General features: G+C 47.5%; 1 protein-coding gene across 3 annotated transcripts in view; it reads right to left on the bottom strand.

Moving 5' to 3' along the window:
* Window positions 1-8,039: 8,039 nt before the first annotated feature.
* COL15A1 (collagen type XV alpha 1 chain) overlaps window positions 8,040-19,042 on the bottom strand; it is a 106,006-nt gene continuing 95,003 nt past the window's right edge. For all 3 annotated transcript variants that reach the window (XM_077912667.1, XM_077912668.1, XM_077912669.1), the window contains 7 exons: window positions 18,454-18,518; window positions 16,987-17,115; window positions 16,782-16,841; window positions 15,961-16,020; window positions 11,907-12,092; window positions 10,274-10,389; window positions 8,040-9,121 (listed from right to left, as the gene is read on the bottom strand). In XM_077912667.1, the coding sequence (XP_077768793.1) occupies window positions 8,908-9,121; window positions 10,274-10,389; window positions 11,907-12,092; window positions 15,961-16,020; window positions 16,782-16,841; window positions 16,987-17,115; window positions 18,454-18,518 (830 nt within the window). In that variant the 3' untranslated portion in view covers window positions 8,040-8,907. The remainder of the gene's footprint in view (window positions 9,122-10,273; window positions 10,390-11,906; window positions 12,093-15,960; window positions 16,021-16,781; window positions 16,842-16,986; window positions 17,116-18,453; window positions 18,519-19,042) is intronic.

The following is a 19,042-nucleotide window of genomic DNA, read 5'->3' as shown; positions in this document are numbered from 1 at the left end:
CAGCAGGAGGCAAGTATGTGTCTGTGAGACTCTCTTTGTGTATATGCAGAGTCAATGCTGGCTTTGTGTTCTCTGACAGTGGAAAATATCCTAATGATACATTCAATTGTATAATTTGCTGCCTCCAAAAAATAAATAAAACCAGTTCATGTCCCTATCCTGCTTAAAACCCTCCAGGAGCTCCTCAGAACAACCAGACGTAAAATCCAAATGCTTTACCTGAGTCTGCAGGAGCCTAGGTGATCTGCAGCTGCCTACCCATCCTCCCTCGGCTGGCTCCAGTCTCCTCCCTCACTGCCTCTTGCTTCAGCTCCTGCCAGCTTCTTTCTGCCTCTGAGACATACCGAATGAGCCTGCATCTCAAAGCCTTTATGTTTGCTGTTCCTCCTTCTTGGGACACTCTTCCCCAGATCTTTGCAAGCCCATCCCCTGTCCGTTGTTCAAAGGTAACAAGTTACTCGGTGGGATGTTTTTTATTGTCCAGGAATTCCAGCGAAAGTCCAGAGATGGACAAAGGACAAAGAGGTTCTAAGCATCCACCGTCTCATCTCAAGAGAGCTGCCCCCTATCGCACCAGTTTCCCCTGCTGGGGCTTACCGAAAGGTCAAGTTGGAACGTCCCTATCAGCTGTCTTCCATCCCTCCTTACTAATCTTCATGAGATGACTGGAGCAGAGAAAAAAAAGGTGGGCTAGAGCCAGAATCTTCTCTTCGTGGGGAGAGCACTGTTTGTGATGAGAGGTGACCCTTCCCCTAAGCCAAATACTGGGGAGGTGCCAAGAAATCAGCCGTAGACAGGGGGTCCCTGAGAGACGTGCTGTTCCCCACCTGATTATCATCTTCTAATTTGCCCCTAGACTTAGGTGAGTGAGGTAGAGGAAGCCTGGCATTGTTTCCAGCTGGGAGTAGGGACAGAAGAGGAGCTACTTGTACTCCTACTGCTGACTGGCAAGAAGGGAAGAATTTGTAGCTAGGCGAAAGGGCCACTAAGAAAGGTAGTTGGGCTTGGGTCCTCCAGGGGACTCACCAGCATTCAAATGGCTGCCACAGAGAGGGTGTCAGTGGCCACTGTTAGCCAGGAAAGCAGCAATAGCCAACTTAGAAAGAACAGCAGCAGTGGCCAGGTGAGTAAAGACCCTCTTGCCCAGTTTCCTCTTCCTCTGCCCTTCCCGTATACACTGGGAGAGCATCTGCAGGAGGAAGGGGAGGGATATCTCAGAACCTGATCACACTCTGTCCCCATCTTCATTCCCGGCAGTCAGGATCCGAGGTCAGGAGAGGCAGAGGAGATTTAAATCACTTGAGATTGAAGTCAAAAGGTAGACTGGACTTGTAATCACCCAGGAGGTCATGAAATCTTCCTGGGTCTGTCCTGGGCGCATTTGCCCTTAAGGTACATATCTCACCCTTTCTCAAACCTCACTGTTGGGAACTTGATCCTGGCAGGCTGTGCTGCCCACGCTGCTGGGCCAGCTGACTTCTGGCTACCTTTGGTAGGTGAGGGATTGGAAAGCAGGAGGAAGGAACAAATTCCGGCTTCTTCCCTGCAATTTCTGGCTATGGGGTCTTCTTCCTTTATGAGTCCAGGCCTAGCAGGGCCCAACTTTCACTATTGGCTCCTGGCCTCTGGGCTTTAGTAACACATTCTCCTCCATTATGCCTCTCTTGATAATAGCTGGATAGTCTTACTGCACCCTGTTCAGTTTCTAGGCTTTTCTATCACTTGGTGACTAATTGTAGCAAATTTCCTCTGTTTCAAATACTTATAAAGTGCTTTTTGTCTTCTAGATGGACCTTTACTTATAGAGTTCCCCACAGGTGTATAAGGGCCTATCCTGTAAAGGACTGTGCTATAAATACAGCATAGTTGAGGACAATATTGGTAAGAAATCAAAGAATTTCATATTCATACCTTAAGACCTCTTAATATACCAGTTATAAATATCCCAACTCAAATGCTGTCTTTTCAGAAGGGGATCTCAGCGTCTCTTCCTCCAACCATATTCCATTACCTTATTTTGTCTTCTTTGAGCAATTTTCAGTACCTGAATCCATCTTATTTGATTTTTTATAATCTTTTAAATTTCACTTGTGGTCAGAATATTCAGGCTTCCTATTTACTTTTGCATCAGTTCTGCTCATAACATTTTCATAGCACATTATCCATTATATCTATGTCTTAAGATTCATACCAGTAACTTTTATATAGAATCTTTTCATTTTTAAAATGGCTTCTGTGTCAGTGGTTTGTAGACTTTTTCCATTAAAATCCTGTGATTCAGTGAACCACTTCAATCCATAGATAAAATTCTTTCAGCTCAGGAAATTTTCTCTCGTTATTCTGTTAATATTTCACTTCTGGGGCACCTGACTGACTCAGTTGGAAGAGTATGTGACTCTTGATCTAGGGGTCATGAGTTCGAGCCTCACAGTTGGGTATAGAGATTACTTAAAAAAAAAAGAGAGAGAGAGAACTTTTATTCAATCTTCTTTGATTCTAAGACTCCTATTACATAAATACCGGAACATTATATCTATCTTCCTCACTCTTATTTTTTCACCTAATGAATTCATCTTTTTGTCTGTATTCTGAGGGGATCATATTAATTCTTATAAGTTTATCTGCTAACTCAGAGTCAGTTTTTAGTGGTATATATGCTGCAGTTTTATTTTATTTGGGGATGGATGCAATTATTTTATTTTTAAGGAGTGTTTCTTGTTCTCCCAGCATTCTAGTTCATGTTTCTTCTGCCTTTTCACTGAAATACAAATCGAATTGTTTTATTTTTAAATATTTTATTTATGAGAGAGAGAGAGACAGGCAGAGGGAGAAGCAGGCTCCATTCAGGGAGCCCGAAGTGGGACTCAATCCCTGGTCTCCAGGATCACACCCTGGGCCGAAGGTGGCGCTAAACCGCTGAGCCACCCAGCTGCCCAAATTTGAATTGTTTTAAAAGCTACCTCCTGCTTGCCTGTTTTTTTTTTTTTTTTTTTTTTTCTCCTTAAGATTTTATTTAATTTGAGAGAGAGCATGAGCTGGAGGAGAGGCAGATGGAAAGAGAGAGGATAGCTCCCTGCTGAGCAAGGATTCCCAACGTGGGGCTTCATCCCAGAACCCTGGGATCTTGACCCCAGCCGGAGGCAGATGCCTAACCGACTGAGCCCCCCAGGTGCCCCAACCTCCTGCTTTCTGTAATAATTCTTAATTGGCTCTGATTGGTCTCCTGGTTCCATTTTGAGGCCACTTAATCTCCTTGGATGACTAACAGATGCTTGTTATTTGTCAGTATTTATAAATATGAAAGCTTATATTGAAAGGGCTGGATGGGCCTTCGGAGCGCTGCGAGCAGTTGTGCGGGTCACCGTGCGCTTTCTCACCGCTCCCGGGACTCGGGGCACATTTGCCTCCAGCCCCTGGCGGCACAGTCCTGTGGAAATGAGCCTCCGGACAGATTCGCAGGCAGACACTGCCTTTGCCGTGTTTGTCAGACACCCACTCATACGAGGTTTATATCTCCCAAAAAGTCCTCGAGGTTTCTGCCTGTGGGCATGGTTCTTGAAACAAGCCCTGTGTGGCTTCCCATGAGACGGGGCCTGATTTCGCAGGTTTGGGGCTCCCCGGCCCCTACAGGCCCAGCTGGTGACCCTGAGAGTCTCCATCAGCACTTTTTCTGGCAGCCTGAGCCCTCTGGGCCCCGGCCTGGCCAGTCACAAGTCCTTGCCTCCAACGCACCCCTGCCTTTCAGTGACTGATGGTGTGTAACTACCACAGCTCCCTTGTCCCTTCGGTGGGATATTCTGGGGTGCCCATTCATTCCACACTGGCTCCCAGAGTTCCAAAGAGGAGAGCATGATCTGGTCATCTGCAGGGGTGACTGGATGCCCCTGTATAGCCTGCCTTCCCTTCTCTTTCTCATTTCCCCACTTCCCTATCGGGTATGTCCTGGGATCACCTTCCACAGAAACTACTTGCAAATGAATGCTTCATCTGAGGCGGGATCCCAATCAAAATACTGACGGAGTGTGACAGACTCTTTAGAAAGTTCTCCTTCTTGGTGTGGAGAGAGACCTGGAGGGGGAAGATGGAGGCCAGGAGGTCAGCCGGGAGGTGTGAGCAGCAGTCCCACAGAAGGTAAGAGAGGAGTCAGTGCCCCGCTGTGTCTCAAACACCAACACAAGCAGCAGAGCGGAATGCCCCAAGATAGTGGTTAAATATGGTGACATTTAGAAGAATAGAAATAACCATCATGGAAATATCTAGACTTTGCTGAACTTCCTCACACTTACTTTTATCTTTTCAAAATTGTTGTTGTTGTTACTTCTAAGGAGGCATTCAGTCAATATTTATTGAATGAACGAGTGAAAGAAGAGATAAATGACCCCTTGGCTGCTGGCTGGGTGGCAGGACCATTCACGGAGAGAAGGTCCAGGGGAAAAAAAAGGAGAAAGTCTGGTAGGAGGGGTGGGGCAGGCAATCTCCTCTACAAACGGATCAGATAACAGGGTACTCTGGGTACTTTTTGGAACTCAGGGTGCTGGGCAGGCGTAGGCAGGGGAATAATCAGACTATTTCATAGTCCTTGTAGCACGTGCTCCTGTCAATCAGGAGGAAGCCAGCCCCAGTGCCAGAGCTGAATCCTGGAGCCCCTACAGGGCCAGATGATAACACTTTAGTTGTTGGATTATGGGGAGGAGTGGAGGGTGAGGGTAGCCAGACTACGTAAGGGACTCTTACCCACTTCCAACAGGTATATTTGTACCAGGTGTGTACAGGGTGAGCCTGAGCCCTGGGTTTGAGGTCAGGCAGAGAAACCAGGCAGATCAGAAGACATCACCCAGCAAGGTGAGACCCCCAGCTCCTTCTGAGAAACATCAGGGCAAGCTGAAGATAGTGAGCACTTATGGGTGCTTACTCAGTATGAGAATACCTTTTCTAGAGCTTCCAACAACTCAAGAGAGTAATTCCCATTACTATCTCTATTTTCCAGATGAAGGAACTGAGCTGAAGGGAAAGGTTGAGTGTAGGGGACTGTAACTTGCCTATGACTACAAGGCTCTTAGGGGCCAGAGCCCAAATTCAGACACTAACCAAGGCCTGCCTATACTTGACTGCCCTGTAAGTTGGAGTATACGGTGGAAAGCAAAGGGGTAAGTCAGCCAGTGGGGATCAAAGAGCTGTGAGGGGTTCAGTGATGTCTCGGTGACCCAGGAGCTCAAGGAGTAAGCAGAGAAGTGCTTTTCCAGCTGCTAGGTTAGGCAGAGATTGCACACATGTACTTGCCTCAACGGGTGAGGTCCCTGCGGGATTGGGAGAGAAGGGGATATACATGAGGTTTGAAATAGTCTGTGTGTCAGTGGATTTAAAAAGTGGGATGCATCGTCTGTCTTTATACTTCCAAATCCAAACATAGTCCTGGATACAAAATCATCATTCAAAAAGTATTTCTGAATGGATGAAACAAAAGACCTACTTGATTTTTCTCGAACAAAGACCTGATCCCATATCTCATCTTCTTAAAATCTTCCCAACATGTGCCACCAATTGCAGGAGCAAATTCAAATGCCTTATCCTAGAATTCAAGGCTAGTGTGATCTTTACAGGCACACAATGCAGGTGGGAACCATCAAGTCCTTTCCAGGGATTAGTATAACCCCAGAGGGGAGACGAAGTCTCTTTTTTTCTGAGGCCAGTCTCTGGGGTGGTGGAGTAATGGGAGCCTAGAGCTGTCTGCGAGCAACCCCTGCCACACTGCCACACGAAGAACTCTTGTTCCTCCCTGCAGGAAAGGAAGGAAGCCAAATACAGAGGAAAGCAGAAGCGAGACAGCAAGGCAGCAGCCAGACAGTCACACACACACACACACACACACACACACACACACACACAGAAAACAGGCTAAGTGTCCTTCTTTCTGGTTTCCAGAGCTAATAAATTCCTTTTTGTGTGCTTGTTGTGTTTTTGGCTTATGAATTCGGCTTGTGTCTCCCTTACTGCCTAGTATTCAGCTGTACTGGATTGCTGACAGTTCCCTGAAGTCCATGCTGTCCCCCTCTTGCACTCTCTCTGAGTTCAGACAATGCAGTGCCAGCCATACGAAGTCCAGGGGCGCAGGATGTTTGAGAGTGGCTCTTGTGATCCATCCTCCTTGTTTCCTTGGTCCCCCTTTGGGCACCACCATATGGCCACACTCAGGCTGGCAGAGAGCTATCACCCTGCCACCCTGGAAACTCTCCTTCATACTTCGTCTCCACCACCTCCCAAACCTTCTCAAGTCTCCTGGCTCCTCTGTGCCCTCCAAAGTTTGCCTCTGCACGGGCCCGGCCCCTCATATATGTTGACAGCTGCCTCTGTCATTCTGGTTCTGCTTCTAGATGGGGGACCTTAGATGTTTTGGGCTTTAGACCTTGAGAGTCTACAACATAGACTCAGATCAAGTACCCAAAGACCTCCAGCAATGTAAAGATGAACTACTTGTGGCACACCTCCTTCCCTTAGCGGGCCTGAGAGCATCATAGTCTGTTTCTTGGCCCTTGAGGTACATTCAGAAGTAGAGCGAAGGCCTACAGACCTTTCAGCCTCTGTGTTTCAATTATGTGATAAGAACACCAGCTGTTTAGAGGAGGAAGAATGACAAAGGTAGACAGGTTCGGGGGACTGGGATATCGTAAATGAGGCAGAGTCTGTACTGGCCACCAGCAAGGAGGCCAGGCAGGTATAGAGTGGTACAGCTGTCCCAACATGGGGTGGGACATGAGCGACAGCCAGGTGGAGTGGCCTATGTGACTCACTTAAGTAACCATAAGGACACTGGACTGGTCACCTTTGGCAAGTGATAAGAAAGCTGATGTTCCGGGAAGGATCTTGAATGCCCAAGATTTTGACCTTCATTCTCAGCAATTGAAAGGGCTCAGGTTGATCCAGGGCCTCTTCTGAGAGGGCCAGTTGGTTCTACCCACTCCAGTGCACAGAGGACTGAGATGCCAGGTCATGAACCTCCACTTCTCTTCCCGGGGTTAGCAGGAGTCTCTCCTCCTTTTGGCTCTCCCTGAATTCCCATCTTGCCCAGCTCACTCTGTGACCCAGGGCCATGGTGGGCTCTGACTAAAACAGATGGCATCTTCACTTCATGACCTCAGGAACTTCCTGCCCTCCTCCTCTCAGTTCCTGTCCGTGTCAGGCAGTCCTCTGTCACTCGGTAGGTGGGCCAGTCCTCAATCCACTTCTGGGGTTTTCCAACCTACAACCGCCTTTTATCCTGTGACTCATAAGAGATTCTCATCACTCTTCCATTTAGGAAGCCCCTAAGTGGAGGTTCTGGGCTGTGTGGCTTTTTTTTTTTTTTTTCCGGTCCTCAATTTCCTTCCTACCTCAAGGACTATTTGGGTGGATTCACTTTGCTGAGTTTCTGGGCCAGCCCAGCTGAATGGAAGGAAGTATCCCGGCATGCCCCTCGCCTAGTGATTCTGTTTCTCCTTCAGGGTCAAGCCAAGAGCCAGAGTATCACAGACTCAAAAGCTGGAGGGAGCAGACAGGTGGCCTCATGCAGTGGTTCCTTGCAAAGATGTGACAGCCCGCATCTGAAAGGAGCCCTACTGCTCACCAGCTAGGTGACCTGGAACAAGTGACTTCCTGAGCCTTTACTTTTTTTCATCTGTAACATGGAGCTAAAAATACCTACCTTGCAGAGTTATTAAGAAAGGTAAATGGACCTTATAATAAGTCTGATGTTTAATAACTGGGAGGTGATATAATTATTTTATCCCAGCCTCCTTGAAAGAACAAGGTGGGCTTGCCCAAGGTCATGCATTGCGACAGTCACAGTTCACTGTGTTTCCCCTGCTGGGGTTCTTCTGTCCCCACCAAGTGGGAGACAACGGGCAGGAGCGCAGATAGCATGACGGGAAATCCTCCCGTGTTCTCTGATCATCTCCTGAGGGCTGCGCAGCAGTGGCAGGGTTAGCAAACCCGCCCCAGGGCCACTTCCACAGCAGCGGTGGACAAGAAAGGATCTAGGGGAAAAGAGTCAAACAGAAAGAAAGTGCCTGGAAAAGATGTTTTTATGTTCACTTACATGGAAAAAAAATAAAAGTATACAGCATGAAGATATATGTGTCTCAGAAAATTCATCCTCATGAACCTGGTGGTTCAACGGCAGTTGTAATTCGAGAGCTGTCCCTGGAAGTCATAAAGTCAGGGGGACGGGGTGAGGGTGGGGGCGGGGGTGGGGGGGAGGGCCACCAAGGGAAAGGTAGTCATTATGTGCTATTTCTTTTCTAGTTTCAGATAATTTGGAGTTTAAACTTTTCCAGCAAGTCAGAGTTATATAAACAGATGCCATACTAAAATATGATTGTGTAAAAATATAAAACTCCTAAAGCATGATGGCAATATTTTAGGAAATAAACATTAAAGTCTGGTAATATCAGAAAATACAAATAGGATCATTTGAGCAGTTCAGTTTCTCTGTAGATTATGGATGTATGAAGAATAAAGCATTCGGTCGGCACATAACTTAGGGTAACATGTCTAAACACTGACTTTGTGAGAAAACATGAAGGACATCTTACACTCAACAACAATGGTTAAAGGAGGAAATTACTTTCTGAAGGATGCAGTGGACAGAATGCCAAGGCCTTTGTTTTTAACTCACTCTTAACCGTGTTGGGATGTGTTCACACTGCATGGGGTCTCCTGCAGAATCTAGCACCAATAGATCAGATTTTACTTTTGATCTGAGTCCTTTATGTCTTCAGTTTTTGAGTGTATTGAGGTATGTTTTCTTTGGTTGCTGTCGTGACGAATGTGTAATAAAAAACTAATATTTACAACATTTAAACATTTTAGATTTCAGTGTCAACTCTTCACATAAGAAAAACTGGAAAACTCTTAGGAATCATTGGAAGGTCATTACTTCCTAGCATCTGTCATGAAACTGTTTTCAATACACAGAACAATTAGCCTATTAGCGCAGCTATATGTTTTCTGGTCCAGAATCTTCCCTGTGCTCAGTGGGGAGGCCAGTCCCGTGACTGCCATGTCAGCGGTTCGCCACGCTTCACAGTACTTATCCACAAGACGCACTCCGTGGGTGCTGGAGCCGTGCCAAACGACCTTCTGGGGCCTGCAAAGGAATCGTGTCACGTTACTTTTGAAATGTCTCTTCTTTGTGTCGTACCTCATCGATGAACAAATTGGCGTAAGTAACGAATCAAGTCAAACTCTTGAGCCCTTCATGGTCTGACCCCACAGCACCATCTGACCCCACCACTGGCAACATTGCTCTTTCCAACTAGCTGAACACCTTGTATTCCAACCCTACCTTGCTCGTCCCTGTTCTCAGACCACACTGTGCTTTTGTGAATCTGAACCTTTGCACATGAGGACCTTTAGAGTGGCTTCTCTTTCATTTTCAGACCAGTGATAACTTCTTGTCTTTCAGAGTCCATTAAATGCTTGCTCTTACAAGCAGCCTTCTTGACTGTCGGCCCCAAATAAGGATGAATCTTTCTTCTGTACTATCATCTGTTTCTCCATTTTATAATTATAGTGTTCTGTCCGGAACTATAGCTAGTTGGCGATTAATCTCCCCTGTAGACCATGAGCCTTGTAAAGGCATGGGGTCATGCAGCTTATTACTATGTCTTCCAGGTGGACATCGGGCCCAGCATAGGGTAGATGCTGAGGAAAGCTTTGCCAAGTTGTTCTAATCTTTTTTTTTTTTAAGTAGGCTCCATGCCCAGTGTGGAGCCCAATGAAGGGCTTGAACTCATGACCCTGAGATCAAGACCTGAGCTGAAATCAAGAGTCAGATGCTCAACTGACTGAGCCATCCAGGCACCCCAACCAAGTTGTCCTAATCTTAATAGCACACTGTTTCCAAAGAATTAGAGCCAGCTCACAGCATAGGGTCAGAGGATCTCCCAGAACAGCATTCCTTACTGCTTGTTGAGGGTCTATTGCATGCTAGATGTTCTCACACTTAGCATTTTATGCTCACAGCAACCCTATGGTACAGCTATGACTATCTTGCCCATTCCACAGTGAGGCACCTGAGGCTGAAAGAGTGGAGGAACCTTGAAAGGTCCCTTATTAAGGGGCCACTACCACAGGTCTCTTTGCTGGAAGGCCCGGGCTCTCTCCATGGCTCTCAGCTGCCTTGCTGAGGCTCTGTGCTAGCAACAACCCAGAGGGGCAGCTGGTAAAATCATCCCATTGTTAGAATGTCTCCTAAAGCTATCACACCATATGCTTTGAGGGCTTACCCCCTACTTACCAGGAAGGATCCGTCATCACGTCTCGGCCATCAAAGGAGTATATTGGAACCTGTGCATTGAACTGTCCTCCATGGCCAGAAAAAATTGAGTCCCAATTGTTGAAAAGTACTTGGCCCTGTGGAGATAGAAATGCCACGTTGGAATCATTGTGCTATCAGCCTGCAATGGACTAGCTATTTATTCATTCTTCAAGGCTGAGAGGCCACCCCACGCCAAAGCCACCAGCCCCAATCCCAGAGTCTGGACAGAGTGGGAACTCAAGAAATGTTTGTTGTTTCTTTTATCATCCATCCTTGAACTCTTCTGGTTTTATTGTTTATTTCTTGATGTAATTTCTCTTATTATATGTGTATAAAGCTTCCTCCCCATCAAAAGCACATTTTAAATCTTTACTAATTTTTATTTATTTATCTTTAGATTTTATTTATTTAATAATGAGAGACACACAGAGAGAGGCAGACACATAGGAATAGGGAGAAGCAGGCTTTCTGTGGTGAGCCCGATGTGGGACTCGATCCCAGGACCTTGGGATCACGACCTGAGCCAAAGGCAGACGCTCAATCACTGAGCCACCCAGGCGTCCCCTAATTTTTATTTAAAGAATTCTTCTACATATATACCAAGCTTCAAATTAGTGCCAGGGCTTGTGCCAGTCTACACTGCAGGTGATACAGAGCTGACTCTCTTACTCCTCTCCTAAAGGAGCCCAGTTTCCTTCAGTTATCTGTATTCCAAGAATACCAACAATTTGAGGGGGTAAATGTGGCAGGATGGAACCTAAGGATAAGCGATGGGTTGGGAGGTGCCAGGTGTGGGATCAGGATGGACCTTGCTAGCCTTGAGGTGCCAAATTGGAGCACCAGGGTCACAGGGACCTAAGGGTCTCAAAGTACCTGTGAGCTATGGTGAGATCAATATCCAGGATATAGTGTGAGCAGTAGCAGAGCTGTCCCTCTGTAGCCTTAAAGGAGCCGCCTATTTCCATGGGGTAACAGGGGTCTTACTAGGCCCTCCCCTGCCCGTGAAAGGGGGCAGAGAAATATCTGCCAGGATTTGGCAGCTTAGATGTGCCAAGAGGACCAAAGTACGGTGTAGGATAGTGAGGCTCTGCTCTGGGAGCTCCCCAGCTCTTCTCTGGTGCCACCCAGCCAACGCCCTACAGAAGGCAGCCCTGGGTGGAACTGAGAGTCCCAGACTGGGAGTCAAGGACTTGACTTCTGGTTTATAGTGACTTCCAGCAAACTCCTTTCTTCCTCTATGCCTCAGTTCCCGCACTTGACAATCTGAAGGAAGAATGCCCCCCTCTTTTATTGGAAGTGTCTATTAAGATAATGGATGTAAAGCACTTTGTAAACCTAAAGAAAAGTGACATAACTAAAAGAAGTGATTATTGTTATTCCTTCCTTTTGTCTGATCCAAGAGCCATACTGTCCAAGCAAGAAGGGCCTTGGCAAATATAAGGAAACTGAGGCACAGAGAGGTTAAATTGACCCACCCAGTCACACAACCAATCAGGGACAGGCAGGGTCTGGAACCAGCACACTTCTGATGACATCAGGAAGAGGCAGCTGCCTGCGGTCCCTGTGGAGACCAGTGCATCGGGGAGACAATGGGAAGAATATTTATTTTTACCTTGAGGTTCACTATTGGAAGGCTGTATCTCTCTGCTTTCCTCACCACCGTGGAGAGGTCTTGCAGATGGGAGGATAAGAATGCTCGGTAGGTGGACAACAGCCCCGCAGCCCTGGCCTGCTGGAAGCACTGAAAATCAGCTCGGATGTCCCCAGAAAATGGCGTGTTCAGGGCAACCAGGTGCAGCTGGGAAAAGTAAGTGAGCGTTAAAAGAGTTGAAGGCCAACCCTGAGCCCCATACCCATCTCATGTTGATAGTAAGATCCAGACTTCCTGGGATGGAAGGCACTATAGGTCATCTCATTCAGCCCCTGCCTGACCATCTCCAGGGCAGGAGAGCTCGGAACCCCAGTCAGCCTGCTGCAGCTCTCTGAACTGCTCTAAAGGGTGGAGATTGCTTCCATAATGAGAAAACATAACAAAATAAAGCACTTCAGAGATCTGAGTCCAGTGTGCAGACCATTTGCTGGAGACTTCTGGGTCTGCCAAGTTCAGCTTCCAAGAGGGTTTTAAGCCAGCTTTGCTACTGGATCCTAGAGTTAAACCAAGTTATCTGGCCTTGCCCTTTCCTCTACCTCCCAAGCAGGCTGGGGGCTGATCATGAGGGGCCAGAGGGAAAGGCACTTTTACAGGAGAAAGTCATGACATTAATTGCTAAGACTGCCGGGTAGACCCTTTTAGAAACCAGGGGTCACACAGTAACTCTACCCTCACATTCCTTGCCACCTTGGTCAGCAGCCAAAATAAAAGTCCTTCCAGAGTGTGTTTTCTCCCACATTTTCTCTCCCAAAACCCATCCCTCTCTCCCAGCCTTCGTGCTGTGCCCTCTAGAGTACATTCCGTAGCATATGTCCAAGAGTAGTTCTCTCCCTCCTCGATGTCACCTCAGGAGTGACTTTGCTCTCATCAGCACAGAGCTGGGGAGGGCTGGTGCCAGACCCTGGGCCTCAAGTCTCCAGAAAAAAAAAAAAAACTATTTCAAAATATCTTAAACCAAAAGACGTGAAATGAGCCTTGTGTAGTGAGGCAGGAGGTGCTCAGTGCTTCTCTCCCCACTTCTGCACTGCCTCTCAGGTCTGAATGTCCCCAGCACCAAGCTTCTATATGGCCCAACACCAAGTGTCACCATATTGGCCTTCTTCCGCTCATCAAGTGTCCAGCCAATTGGGCACAGCTCACTATGAACTACAACATCTAGACTGCCCCATGCAGTCCCTGCACTTCTCTGGATGTTCTTCTCCATTTCACCACCGTTTCCTTCCCCATTTTGAAGAGAAGAGACTCCAAGCATGCAATATCTCCTAATTTATGGTTTTTATTCATTTCTGTTCTGCTTGTATCACCGTGCTAGATAGAAGTCCAAGTCAAGCCCCCTATCCCCCAACTGAGACAAGGCTTCCCTTTGGCCCTCCCAGCAGCAGCCCTTAGGATGGGGTGGGGGCTGCAGCACACTGCTCACTCACCATGACCACTTTCAGCCCACCGGACTTCCAGCCCCACACACAAACTCGTCCTCCCTCCCATGTATCTGCAGACTAGCACCTGAGGGAAGAGGCCCTAGGGTCTCATCACCCTCTGACCAGCATGTTTCTGGTGGCTACACCCAAGGGCTGTCACAAGAGGATGGCATCCCTACACCAGGGGACACCTAGGAAAGGTGCAAGAGGTACATGCAGGGCTTCCCTGCCATGCCTCCGATCCCACCCATCTCCACGTCTCCTTCTTTACATAGAGATACATAAATAGAGAACTACCTGGAATGATGGTGGTTTCTGAATGGTGGGAGGGGGGGCTTTTGTGCTCTCAGGTCTGTATTTCTCTAAGGGCTGGAACATTTTTCATAATGAATATGCTATCATTTTTATGAACATATTTTATGAATAATGTTTCAACAACCAACTTGTTAAATGGGTGATTTTGGGGGATGGCTGTAGTTTCGGTAGAGGTATAGGTGATTTACTGCTTCCTTCCCCATTCTTTGTATTGATTATCCAAACTTTCTACAAAATACATATGACTTTAGAATTTATAAAATACTATTTTAGAAATCCTTCAGCGGCTGCCCTAACTTCTCCTCTTCATGGCTGAGCTTTTGGAAGGGTTATCTCCTCTCTCTTTCCTCATCTCACCTCCCATTTATTCCTCAAGCAACTGGAATCTCTTTGGCATCCCTCCATGCCCCAGAAATGCTCTTCTCTGGCTTCTAAATTTGGAGGACACCATTTTGGTTTTTTGATGGCCCTCTTGGCAGCATCTGACATTGTTGGCTTCTACCTTGTTTGGCATTCTTTCTCCCTCTCTGGCTATGGCTTCTATTTGTTCTCATGTTTCTTCCATCAGTTCCTTTTTGTTTTTGCTCCTCGCCCTCCAATCTCTTCTCAGTGTGCAGACTTTCTTTTGGGAATCCTACCACCCCCCTCATCCATGCCATGGCTGGGAGGAAGACTCCCAGGTCTGTATCTCCAGACCAGACCCTCAATCCCACACCCTCTAGGCAGCCTCCACTCATGTATCCTACGGGTACCTCAGACTCACAGTGTCCTGGATCAGGTCCTGCCTGATGAGTGGCAGCACCACAGGAAACACATTTCTGATGTCTGTCGAGCCCATGCCTCGTTTTTTTAAAATGCCCACATGACTTTCGTTATAAAGAGTGTCCTTAGGCCATTCAATCTCATTCTCTTGGCTACGTTCGATTTGGCTGGGAGTGGGCAATGAGTCCAACATGACCCAGGTAGGCGACCTCTCCCCAGACCCTAAACTGAGTCAGGAGTACTGGGCTCTGCAGCTGTAAGACCACATGGTGTTGATGTCAAGATCAGTGCCATGGCAATGCAAAGCAGCGTGTGAGCTTTGCGGCCGTGACTTGTATCTGTGTGTTGGGATGGGGGTGGAAAGGAGGCAGGAGGAAAGAGGCTTCCAGAAGCTGGTCTGTAGAGCTACTGAGCAGGCTTAATAGCAGAGACAAGAGTCCACAGGCCCAGTGGTACTTCCTGCCATTGAGTGTCCGAAGGCTCCTGCAATTAACTGCATAAAATCTTCCCTTAAGCTAGAAGGGAAAGAGTCAGAGTTTTAATTCTGGCAACAAAATGATCCTTGGGAAAGAAACTAGAGCCACTCAATTATCCAAGCAGAAACTTGGGCATCATTCCTGATCTCCTTCGTCCTTGCTGCCCCATATTCATACCAGTGACCAAATCTGTCACTCCTGCTTTTTTTTCTCCAGTCTTCTTATTTTTTCTACGTGTTCAGGGCCATCATCCTAGTTCAAAGACTACAACAGCCACCTGTCTTTGGGCCCCTGGTCCTGTCCCCTCCAATCCATTTGTACACTCTAACCATGGTAATTTCCAAAATGCCAGTCTCCTTCAGTAGCTCCCCACACTATCCAATGGAACAGGTGCAAGTCCTTAGAATTGGCTTACCGGCCCTTGATGACGAGCCCCCACCCCTCCAGCCAGACGAAGTTCTCACAGTTACACAAAACCCAGTGCTCCCCCCTCCCCCCCGCCCCCTCCCCCCCCCTCCCTCTGCTCCAAATCCCCTTGGCCTCAATGCCCTCTCTCTCCCTCCCACCTGGCTCCACCCTGCTCTCGGCTCTCCTGCAGGTCTTAGCTCAGAGGTTACCTCCTCTAAAAAGGACAGAATTCTTGGACGTTCCTCACACCCTGGCACCCTGCTTGCCTCACCCCAATGACTCACCACACTACTGTAACTACCTATTTTTTTTTAAAGATTTTATTTATTTATTTATTTATTTATTTATTCATGAGAGACACACAGAGAGAGGCAGAGACACAGGCCGCGGGAGAAGCAGGATCCCTGCAGGGAGCCCGATGCGGAACTTGAACCCAGGACCCCCGGAACATGACCTGAGCCCAAGGCAGACCCTCAACCGCTGAGCCACCCAGGTGCCCACCTACCTATTTTTTTGTTGGCCCTTCTTGCTAGTCTCTATGCCTCTTGAGGGCAGGGACCATGCACCAAGCATGGGGCAGGCACTCAATAGATACATATGCAGCAATTGCAGGAAAAATGCATGAACTGTACTTACCGCAGGCCTCTCGTAACTGATGCTTGAAAGGGGCATCCGTGGAGGCGGAAGCTGATGTGGCTGTTATGTAAAAGAGGAAAACAAACGGTCCTGAATAAGCATCCAATCTGTTCTCCAGAGTACACTGAGGTGCAAGTGTGATGTTTCGTGAATAAATACTTTAAATAGTCTGCCGTTGTCTTCAGGCCACTCTGAACTGCCAAGAGTCTCATGTCCTTCACCTCCCTCCCGGCCCCCCGCTGTGAAGAAATGATCTTCGGAAAGGGAGGGGATATTCTCAAATCTTTTACAGAGAGCACTGAACCAAGGAACCAGAAGACCCATATTTTAGAGCCAACTCTTCACTTTGTAGAGCAGTCAGCAACTCAGAGCCTCAGTTTCTTGAACTGCAGGGTGGGGATGGCAAGACCTGCCTCAAAGCATTGCTGTAGGGCCAAAATATGGACAATGGAAGTCGCCAACGTTCTTATCAGGCCAAGGAGTCTCAGAGTGCAAAACGTGAAGGGCTCTTCTTGATTGCCTATGCCAACCGTGACTTCACAGGGAATAAACTGAGGCCAAGAGAGGGAGAAAGTCTGTTGCCCAAGAGGATTCAGCTATGACATGCAAACAGCAGGTCTCTGGCCTCCGGGTCCAGTTCATCCACTGCTCTACTGTGAGAACATTCTGTTGGCACTTGGTAACTTCTGGCCTCCCGCCAGATACTAAACCATGAGAGCTGGCTGGTCAGAGGCTGGAGAGCTTGGTTCTGGACACCAAGGGGGGACTTAGTGGATGCCGATGAGTGAAGGAGTGAGAAGTAGGGCTGGGCAGCTACTCACATTGCTGGAGAAGGCGGGGGGCGGTGGGCTGTCAGCCGGAATGGGGATCAGCTCTCCCAGCTGGAAGAAAACAGTACGTTGAAAATGAAACCTCAACTAGAAATCGTTAGCCTACCCTCAAACAGAAAAATGGCATTTCCAGGGGTCGATTATGATTTTTTAGAGGGTATGTGGAAGCAGTCTGTTAAAAGAAGTTTAGCATTACCTGTAATTTCTTCCAACCATCTCGGACCCGAATGAAGAACTCAGTGCTGTCCCTCAGGTAGATGAATGTCCCTTCAATAACCAAGTGTGCTTTCTGCAACATGTCATCCATGCTGCTAAATGCCGTAACCTGTAGGAAAAATTTCCAGTCCAAACAGTGCAGTTTTATCGTTAGAGCAATGGCACAATTCGAAAAACCAGCCTTTGAGAACTCAAACAGGAGCCATCTCCTGAAAGCCAGCAAAAAGGCTCTCTGTGCCCTAGAGAGACATGGAACTTCATTAATAGCCAAAGGACATTCTTTGTGAAGAAACAAAAACACAAATTAGCTTGGACCACAGATCTATACTGTAATAAATAAATGAAAACTGGACCATGATATTCCATGAGCAGAGATGTTTAAAAGGTGTAAAGAGAGTTGTCTTTCTTCAGTCCTGATAATAACAAAATCGTGAGTACCTTTTGCCGCTTGGATTTGCATGAGCTGCCCAGGGGCACTGATGTTGTTAAATGTGTTTAGCTCCTGCTACTCCATAAAGAGTTTCAGTTTTGTTCTCATTTGGAATAAGAAATGCAAGCTAGTGAGGAATTCCAAGTAGGGTTTGAATCGTTTTGGCCCCGCTGGTTAGTTGTAATATCAAATTACAGGAGAGTCTGTATATCCCTCGGTCTAGAAAATGGCCAAAGATTTGCCATCCATCTTGGCAAATCTGGGAGCAGATACAAAAGCTACAAATGTCTATTGACAAGCATCACGTCTCCAAGAAATATTGGCCAAGAGAGCTTTTATTTTTCATCTCAACGGAGAAAGGTCATAAAACATTAATTTTCACCTAGCCTGGAAAATAATGAGTTTGTGCATCAAAATGGCTTAGAAAGCCCCCAAAGGCACCAGATATCAAAATTCCATCAGCTGCTGGATGGATTTTTCCTCAGGCAGCCAAATTTTCCAACTCCAGCCAAGATCCTGGCGCATTCCCAGGACTCCTGACATCCTTGTGAGGTTGTCTGCCTCTCTTCCTGAGCATCGTAATAATCTCTGAGTGCTACACCCTGGACCACTGGTGTGCAGGGCAACCAATGTGTGAGAGATATCCCCTGGCAGGAGAGACAAGGCAGAACGACCCAGGGTAAGTCTGACCCAGACAGGGCCTGCCACGATACCGTTTACACTCTTGTGCTTATGTTTCTAGATGTCATCTAATTGGCTCTTATTATAGTTTAGTCAATTAAGGATTAGAAGGATGGAACCGAAGTCATACGTGATTTTGCATTCTGTGTCTTTTTACTTGATAAGCCACCTAAAGAGATCCTAAGTAGCCTCTGTATGTGAAACTGTACCAGTTCTATTGCCAGGGAGGCCTAATTCTTACATAAAAGGTGTGCCAGCCCCTACGCACTAGAGTTGACGTTCTAAGTAAACTCATTAGGAGGAGAAGGATGAAGACACATGGATAATAATACTCACCAGGTTTCTGGATCCGGGAAGCCCTGGCTGTCCTGGAGGGCCGGGTGGACCCGGAAGGGCCACAGCTAAAACAAAGCAGAAGAGAGAAGTTACAAAAAGGCATACTCTCCATGCAATGCCTCAGATGTCAGCTGGTCACCTTGGGGAGCGTTTGCAGCCCCATTCAGAGCGATGCTGGGCACGGCACCTGGCATCCGTACCTTGGGGACCATGAGCCTGGCCTGGGACTCAGCCACATTGATGGGCTTGGGAAAGAGCTGCAATTCTTGACCGTAGCCCTGGATGAAGCCACACCAGGACTTTCTAGCTTCCTAAGTGAATAAGTTCCTGTTGTTTCTGTTGTCTGTAAGGGTCAGTACAATTGGGATTTCCAGAAATGTCATGACTTGGGCAAGTTACGTCAGCCCAGAGACTAGACATGCAGGGAACTACTGAACAGATGAGGCAGCCTCAGAAAGAGGAAGGGAGGTGGCAGGCTGCAGAAGCGGGGCAGGGCAGCGCAGCAGCAGCAAAAGGAGGAGCCTTGGCCTTGGGGCCAGGAGACACAGACTGAGGCTCCTGAGCTGTTGTTTCTCGGCTGTGTGATCCT

Source organism: Canis aureus, chromosome 10 (genome assembly GCF_053574225.1).
Source record: "Canis aureus isolate CA01 chromosome 10, VMU_Caureus_v.1.0, whole genome shotgun sequence".
NCBI classification, from domain to species: domain Eukaryota; kingdom Metazoa; phylum Chordata; class Mammalia; order Carnivora; family Canidae; genus Canis; species Canis aureus.
The sequence above is the reverse complement of the archived record's forward strand: the minus strand, read 5'-3'. Positions and strand labels throughout refer to the sequence as shown.